Here is an 8,999-nt window from a genome sequence, read left to right on the forward strand (position 1 = left end):
AAAATGTTTTGCTTTTTTTTTTTTGCTTACCGTCATCCCCACTCGCCCAGGTACTCGCCCAGGGCGCCATTCGATTCCAGACCCTGTGGTTAACTTTAAAAAAATAAAAATAAAAGTATCACTAGAAAGATCCTTTAGTTTGATTCATTTTTTTGAGTTCTTATGAGGGTACCAATGATTCTAATCTAATAAGGCTGCAATCAAACGTGACTGCAAAAAAAAAAAATCGAAATTATTTTTCAGTGTTTTTTTGTTGTTGTTGTTTTACGTATGTTCCCCAGGGTTACCATGTGAGAATAAAAACACAATTTTACATGGAGATATTTGTGTAAGGCGCCACAATGTTGGAAGGACAAAGTTGGCACCATGAAGGAGATTCTGTTTCTCTTCCCTGTGCCTCTTTCAGGTTCTTACCCCCGCCTGTCTCTCAGCTTCAAACTGAAGAGGAACATCGGTTACTTCATCCTGCAGACATACATGCCTTCCATCCTGATTACCATCCTCTCTTGGGTCTCCTTCTGGATCAACTATGATGCATCTGCTGCCAGAGTGGCCCTGGGTAGGACTGTCTTGCCTCTGCACAGCAGTGACCCAAAGCCAAATGATAACTGTGCATGAAAGGATCCATTTATTCTATTATGTTTCAACATGTTGAATTTAGACAGTTATTGTGTCCTTAATAAGGGAAATCCTTTATTTTCTGCACATTCGCTTTCTTCTTCTTCTTCTTCTTCTGTTTTTTAGTTTTATTTGTAAATTGTCTCAAAGCATGTGAATGATAGCAGTGTGTAATAGGCTGTCTGGCTAAGTGTCTGTTGTTCAGAGATGACTATGTACATGACTCATGCAGCGCGAGAAGCTCTGCAGCCTGACCTTGAAGCTCGCTGTCTTTCTCTCTGCTCATCTGTCTGTCGAAGCCCCTCAGTGCCCCAAAAATACCTGCTCATCCTCCAGATCACATTAAAAAAAAAACATAAAAAAATCCGAACGAAGGACGCAAGTGAAAGCAGTCGCCCAAAAACGCACCTGGACGCACCAAAGTCAAACCGACACGAGCAGGCTAACGCGGCACTGCTGGGAAGGCGATTTAAAGATGTGCCCACATGCTCTCAGCACCCTGAGATTGTGCAGAGAGCGAGCTCAGCCAATGAAAGCCCTGGCTCCGTGCTACAGCGCCGCTGCAGGCTGCTGGGTTATTTATAATGCGTGTGAATCTGACCAAATGCAAATTGTGCAGGCAGATGACTAATGTATCAAACACAATGTGTGTGTGTGTGTGTGCGTGCTTGTGTGTGTGTCATAAAAGCAGGTGTATTGTGCTGTGACTAAACACAGATGTTTGCAGCAGCAGTGGGATGCTTTTGATGTGGTATGCTCAGAGTACGTATGAACGCGTGGATATCAACCTGTTTGACCTGAAATTATCCGATGGAGCACACATGCTCCCGGTCTCGGGGGATTCAGATGGAGGCTGCAAACCTTATGGGGTCTAATTTGGCGAGTCTTGTCTCTTCAATGCAGTTAAATACTTTATAATGTACAAGGCAGACATGAATGCTCAAATGTTCCTGTCCGTTACAGATTGGCACCTGATCTTACTGATTGCAGGGAAGCAAAGCAACAATTTAAGGACTCTGGTACAATAATGGTAACAATTTGTAACATATGAATGTGAGAGCATGATTTCAGGAAATCGCTCCGAACGATTGCTCCGGTGCAGTTTATCTTGAAACAAACTAATTTACCCAGAAAGGTAAAGAGGAGAAGAGAAAAGCTGCAATGACCCAGGTGCATTAGTGTGCACACGCAATTTTTTGCTGAAGAAACTTTTAATTTTATTTCAAGATTCAGTCTTTGGTATAGGAGTCTGTCAGGGTACCACATCTTTGCCAATATTTCCCTTTGCATCTTGCAAATGTCCTCTTAACTTTCATATTGGGAGGACATCTATTGCCTTCAGATTGTTCGAGTTAGTTCTGGGCTCTTGCATTCCAAAACTGCTCTCTTCAGATGAAGTTTTGATCTTTGATTTTTTTTTTTTATTCGGCGTCATTAAAATCTCTGTCCATCTGCAGCACTTTAGAAGAAAGTTTCAGGTCAAAGCCGTCTGGTGTTTGCTCATGATTTCGTCCACCATGACAAAAGATTTTGTTCGATCTGAAGAAAAGTAATCCCAGGGCATAATGCTGCCACCACCATGTTTCTTTGTAGGTGACGTTTTTTTGTTTGAGATTTTTGTGTCCAATGTACTAAATAAAATTGTAGCCTAAAGTTCTAGTTAGTCTATAAGACCAAACCTGTGTTTTCACAAAGCGCGTCTTTTTAGCTTTACATTTATATTGACGGTGCTCATTTTCATTTGTTAAAATCAACCAGCACTTATTAAACATTCCTGCATCTCTTTCAATGTTACATGCAGCCTGTTTGACCCGTTCCCATCTTGTTTTTTTTTAGAGATTAGAGACAAAATGTAAAGGTGAATTTTGACTTAGTCTGCACTAATGCGAGTTCTGCTCTGATCTGTTGCGTTGAAGTAGAGTTGGACCAAAGATTTCTATTTAAATTAATAAAGAAATTAATTTAATACAATTTAGAATAAGGCTGTAACATAATAAAATGTGGAAAAGTTTAGCGACACTGTGAATACTTTCCGGATGCACTGTATCCCGGCATACTGGAGGTATGTCTGCATCTCTAGAAGCCCCGATCCATCCATCTGCAATATCCATCTCCTCCTCCATCTTTCCAGCTCTGTTTAACATGAAACCAATTCGTGAACTCCTCTGCTTGAGGCAGAAGATGTGAAGCTATCACAGAAACGTCCCAGATATGCTCTTCAACACCGCAGAATGTGAATATTTAATAGATATTTGTCCACTTAGCTTTAGATTATCACTTTCATGTTGTGCCCAGTTGCCCAAATATGGTCATTTGAGGCTGCGAGCAAGATGATTACGTCTGAATGCTTGTGTTAATGGAGCATTTGTAACTCATCCTGTGGACATTTCTAGACCACTTTTTCAGTTTTTTTCCCCCTAAAAACTCAATGCAATGTATTGTTGTGGGGATGAGACAGAAAGAGACTCGTCTAAAGACTTTCTTTAAGTGTGACTCCACTGACCTGCAGGGATCACTACGGTGCTGACCATGACAACCATCAACACTCACCTGCGAGAGACGCTCCCCAAGATCCCCTACGTGAAGGCCATCGACATGTACCTGATGGGCTGCTTTGTGTTCGTCTTCCTGGCTCTGCTGGAGTACGCTTTCGTCAACTACATCTTCTTCGGCCAGGGTCCCCAGAGACAGAAGAAGGCGGCCGAGAAAGCGGCCACGGCCAACAACGAGAAGCTGAGACCCGACCCCAATAAGGTTTGTGCGGAGGGAGTCGTTTTTAAAACGCTTTTGTTTCTGTGCTGTCTTTTGATATGTATGTTTGTTTCTGTGTGAGCAAAGGGCTTCTTCTTCTTCTTCTTGTTCTTCTCTTAAGGTCAATGTGATGCTGTAATCAATGTTTCATGTCCTTTACCAGCTCTATTTACTTATACTCCAGCCCTCGGTTGCTTGCTGCTTTAACGTTCTTACACAGAGTTGGATCTGAAAAAGCGAATGCAGGAACAATGACTGCTTTTTAAATACTTTATCTCCACGTTTTTGTGTTTCCCAAAGGACGAGGCGCCTGAAAAATCCCTGGCTGCAGCGCCAGAGTTTTCTCTTTAAATATTGCTCAGCACCATTAAGAACAACAGCATTTTAAATTTTAAATTTGAAAAAAAAAAAGAGAGAGAGAAACATCCTTTCCTTCTGAGTGTGGCAAGCTCCGATTTCCCTCAAGTAACAGTGCTGATTTTGTATGCTTGCAGTGGCTGGTGGGAAATGTAGTTCAAAGAGATGATGCTCTGTATGCCAGAATGAAACAGAGGGAAATTGACGCATATGACTCGATGTGGGATCCCATCTTTGTGGACGATGCCGCTTTAGGACTAGGCGATCAAAGAAATAAGGTACTGGAGGTTTTGAAAGTCAAAACTTAACAATGTCATCAATCTGAATCAGTTCAGATCAGAGGAAAATACTGTAGTCTTTTGTTTATTTCTTTGATTTTCTTTTTGTAGAGTTTTAAGGCAACCTTGACCATCACTCCCACCATTGTGTTTTTTTCCCTCTTTCGGTTTGCTCTTCATGCATTTTCCTGACAAACATGGCTCAGCAGCTTCATTTCTGCAGGAACTGATTTAATTTGAACACTCTAGCTGATGGAAAATGACAAAGACAATTTCATTAAAATCTCAAAAAAGAAAAAAAAAAAACACTAAATCTGTGAAGAAAAATGATACATTCATTACTTGGACCCAAGTGAAGAAATTGTGAAGAACGACTGGGCAGATACTAGAAACACATTTGCAGTTTTGATGAGTAGCACCGCTTCAAAGTGAGTTACCCTAAAACAGCAAAAACACAGAAAGGACAGGATTGGATTGTAGGGATGATGCTTTTCCTCAGAAGTCAGGCTATGGATGAAGAAATGTTGATCCGATTTCACCTCCCACAACGCCTCTCCCGACCTGCCCTGAACCTGTAGCCTCCTCCATCCTTGCAAAGTCCTTGCTATTTCTCTCAACCTTCTCCTGTCACTTTTCTTTTGTATATCTTTGCTTTTCTCTTCTTTTTTTTTTCTTTTTAACTTTTTGTTTAGTTTGTCTTGTGAATCGGCAGAATTTTAACCATATCCTGGTTGAAATTCTGAGATGACAACGAAGGTTTCTCCATGAGAATCAATTTCCAAACTGCTCCTTCAAAGAATGTTATCACTTTGTAGCCTTCTGCTTGTATTATCATTTATGGTTTGACAAATGATAAGAAAATTTAACTTTTTTTTTCATGGCTGTAAGTAGCAGTTTTTGACTCATTTGCATCACCCATTTTTAGCACCTCATCAGTATTTTGACACGCTAAATTGCTTAAAGTTCACGGCAGCATTTCTTAACTTTAGTTTAAAATGGTTAGTGCCTTGAAAAGTATTAATTTCCCTTGAACTTTGCCACATACGTTGTAACAACTGCAAACATCAGTGCATTTCTGGGGGAACGTGGATCAGCGTGCGTGTGATAAACCAACACAAGGCAGAACAGAATTGTAATGCTGAAGTAAAATGGTTCAATGTTTTCAGTATTTTTGCAGAGAAAATCCAAAAATGTGATAAGTAAAATCTTTCTCAGTTCTTTACAAAATAACTCAAAGCTCGGTTTCAAATTTCAAGAATAGACATGCATCTAAACTGGACCTAAGTTTTGAGTGTTGCTAGAACTTTCTTGTAAATGAATAACCGTTGTACCACAAACTGTATGTTTAAACGGAACCTATTATAAAATGTAGCTTTTTGCACATCTTTGTACATCCATGTTGGTCTCTACCACTTCTAAAACAAGCCCAGGTGCTAAAAGCCATTTTCTGGCAATAGGTAAATTTTTTTTATTAGTGTCTAGAAAACCCATAAGATTTTTAAAGCCTATATTTTTCCAAACAGCCATTGTGATGGTTTAAAGACAGGTGTAATGTGATCCATTTATCGTGTTGGTCAGGACTGTGGCAGCAGCATTTTGGGCCTAAGACAACCTGATTGAATTTTTCCAAACACCTCTTCAGGCAGTATTTTTTTTCCTCATCCTGCTTTAACAGAAAACCCTTTGTCCCAGCTGTGTATAACGTGATAGAAGTAAAATTTATTGACAGACCTTATCTGAATGCACTCTTTTTATATATTTATTTGAGAGTAATATTCAAATTCATCCTTCCTGTTTCTTCCACTCTCCAATTATGCGCCGGTTTGTGTTGGTCTATCACCTAAAGTCCCAATAAATGCTTTCTCGTTTTGTCGCAAAATGTGGAAAAGTTCAAGGGGTGTAAATACTTTTGCAAGGCTCCATAGTTTAATAACACACTCTCACGCTCTTTCAGTAACTTCTCATGGCTTCATCTGTTATTTGTGCACCTTCACACAGATGACCCCCGACGACAACATCCTGTTCAGCGCCATGGAGATGAAGAACGAGATGGGCGGTGCCGGGGATCTGTCCCGGGGTCTGGGAGCTCCCACGGATCCCCGCAACACCATGCTGGCCTACGACAGCTCCACGCTGCAGTACCGCAGGGCGGCCATGGCCCGGCAAAACTATGGCCACAGTGCCTTGGAGCGCCACGCCCAGAAGAAGTCCCGCCTACGGAGACGGGCCTCGCAGCTCAAGGTGAACATCCCAGACCTGTCCGACGTGAACTCTATCGATAAGTGGTCCAGGATGATCTTCCCCACCGTCTTCTCTTTCTTCAACGTGGTCTACTGGCTCTACTACGTCCATTAAAACCCCGGAGAGCCAGGAGGCCGGCTTCCCGCCAGACGACTGACGAAGAAGAATTGGCGTGAAAAAAAAAAAAATCAAGAAAGATAAATAATTTGCGTGAGAGAGAGAATGCGAGATGAAAACCGTGTGCTGACTTTTTTAGAGCTGGTTTGTTTCAGACGACGCGAGGAGAACACAGACTTTTTTTGCAGCAGCACCCACTTCAGTCAGCAGTGACTCTTTTAGGATTTGGGAAACACCTTCAAGTGACTGACGAGCACTCAAATAAAAAAAGAGTGAATAAAAAAAAAAAAAAAAACAAATGAGAAAGACAGAAAAGGTGCCTGTTCCAGAATTTCAATATATCACTAATATTTGTCATTCGTAGCTTACTATCTCTCTGTGGATCAAAATATTTATGCTTGTGTTTGCATATACTTTAAGGATTTCTTTTGTTTAGTATCTATTTACTTCGTAGCCGAGCTGTCTGCATCCAGGAAAAGCTTTATAAATGATTTAAAAGGAGGTCATCCTTGATAGTCTATTTTCCTATATTTACTGTATATCAGAAACATCCTTTAAAAAAAAAAAAAAAAAAAAAGAAAGCATGCTTATTTTTGGTTTTGTTTCCATCTCAACTATGATGAGGAATGACAGTATTTTTAGTTGTACTAGTTGAAGGTTTCTTGCAGTTAACTTAGCACAGGCCACCTGAATCGCAACAGGTGAACAGCAGGGGGCAGTCTTATCACTGGAGCTTTAATGATCAAAGAAAGAGCAGATCTGGGGAAGTTGATGCTTTTGCTAAGGTTTATGTTACTTTTTTCTGTGCTGACAGATTCCCTTCCATTTATCTGTGAGGTTTAATTTTCCTTTCCAAAAACGTCTAACTGAGTGAGTTTTTTTTTATTATTATTTTTTTTCCCTCCATCGTGCAGAGAATGGCTTTAATTTAACGCGCGCTGGCGTAAAGAACTTTCCCGATGGAGCGAGCTTCATCGCTGCATAACTATGGCAATCCACAACCATCGTTACGAGTAAGAACTGAATGATAGGAGTAAGATACATTTCATTGTGATTAGGTTTCTGTTTCCAGAAAAAGAAAATAATTCTTAAAAAAAAAAAATACTGTAGATAACATATTTAATGAAAAAGAAGATTCATTTTTATAAATCAATACTCACTTTATTGTGTAAATATTATGAATTTATTCTATTTAAATGGGTCTTTGTTGTTGTTTTCTGCAGTTGAATTACAGCTCAAATGTTCCATTTAGTCAAAAAGAAAAAGAAAGGAAAAAAAAATATCTCAGCTTAAGAAGAAATAAAACACAATTCACAACTTTGCTGACTATACTTTTGGGACTTTTCTCTCTTTCTCTCTCTCTTTCTCTTTCTCTGTCTCTTGTTTTGTTTTTGTTTTTTTCCTTTTCTTTTTAATGGACTCTGAAAGCATCTACTTGCTGAAACTAAAGCACTTCCAGACACCACTGACTTTTGGGTCAATGTCTCACGCTCCTGAAACAACATAACCAGGATCCCTCCCCTTACTACCCAGGCATTGAAGTCAGGCCTATTTTGTACAAAGTTTCTGTAAATTCTAATTGTAATATTTCATAATGACTGTAAATATCTTGTGTAATAACTGTCAGCAATTATGAAGATGTATCTAAATTGAATTAAAACTCAGTTAAGTCTATCACTTCAACAGAGGAGCGCCACTGGTGGTGGTTTTATGTCCTTCCTGTGTGTGAATGTGAGGCTGATCGCTGGCGGGCTTGTGGCCGATTGAGCGTCTGAATGAGCCGAGCGAACAACCGAACCCGACACGGGGACGGAGCAGGCAAGCGGCGGAGGCAAGGGCAGGGACGAGCTGAGGAGCAAAGCTCTGCAGCTGGGTGCTGCTGGCTGCATAATGGATGGAGGGGCGCAGGAGCCGGAGCGAGAGGCTGCAGCGGTGGTCCGGCGCAGGCTGGGGTCTGAGCAGGCCCAAGCTCAACACCTGGCCTCAGGGGACATCAACGCAGAGAGCCGTGGCTGTGGAGGCACACTTTGGACTCAAGTGAGGCCCTCTGGCTGCGAGGGACCACAGTGCCTGCGACGGGAAAAAAAATAAAAAGAGAGAGAAGGAAAATAAAGCACAAGACAGAAAGAGAAAGAAAGAAAGAAAGAAAGAAAGAAAGAAAGAAAGAAAACGCATCCATCCGAGGAGTGTGCTCTCTGCGCCAAAGTCTGAACACATAAATGGAGGCTGGTGAATATTTGATGGTGCAAAACACAGAATATTTAATATTTAAAAAGAGATTTTGTCCTAGCAGGAAATAATGTGCAGCTGCTGTTTGATTTCAGAAAGAAAAGAACACAATGAGATTCAAAAGAAGAGCGTTTGACAAAAAAACAAGAACAAAAAAACAGGCTACACAGAAGTAAGAGCTGAAGATTTAGAGATAGTCACGATAGTTTTGAGAAGAGTTAGATATGCAAGAAAATGAAGCTAAATATACAGAAGGTTGTGGCGGAGCTCATGTTGGCTGTTATGTGTGCAAGACGCCTCTGGGAATAAGTAGACTAAGTGCAACGGACCTTTGGAGGCAAACTGATGTAAAAAACTGATGTATCAAGATGTGTAACCTTGTTCCTTCATGCACCGGTAAAACATTTC

The 8,999-nt window shown here is 40.7% G+C and overlaps 1 protein-coding gene across 3 annotated transcripts in view; it reads left to right on the forward strand.

Moving 5' to 3' along the window:
- Positions 1–8,045, forward strand: part of gabrb2a (gamma-aminobutyric acid type A receptor subunit beta2a) — a 52,503-nt gene extending 44,458 nt beyond the window's left edge. Inside the window, exons 7-10 of one of the 3 annotated variants that reach the window (XM_007548411.2) lie at positions 407–559; positions 3,128–3,372; positions 3,864–4,004; positions 6,003–8,045. In XM_007548411.2, the coding sequence (XP_007548473.1) occupies positions 407–559; positions 3,128–3,372; positions 3,864–4,004; positions 6,003–6,359 (896 nt within the window). In that variant the 3' untranslated portion in view covers positions 6,360–8,045. The remainder of the gene's footprint in view (positions 1–406; positions 560–3,127; positions 3,373–3,863; positions 4,005–6,002) is intronic. The other 2 variants (XM_016669617.1, XM_007548412.2) reach the window with 2 other exon arrangements.
- Positions 8,046–8,999: the final 954 nt, after the last annotated feature.

The sequence above is a fragment of the Poecilia formosa genome, unplaced genomic scaffold (assembly GCF_000485575.1).
Source record: "Poecilia formosa unplaced genomic scaffold, Poecilia_formosa-5.1.2 Scaffold26, whole genome shotgun sequence".
NCBI lineage: Eukaryota > Metazoa > Chordata > Actinopteri > Cyprinodontiformes > Poeciliidae > Poecilia > Poecilia formosa.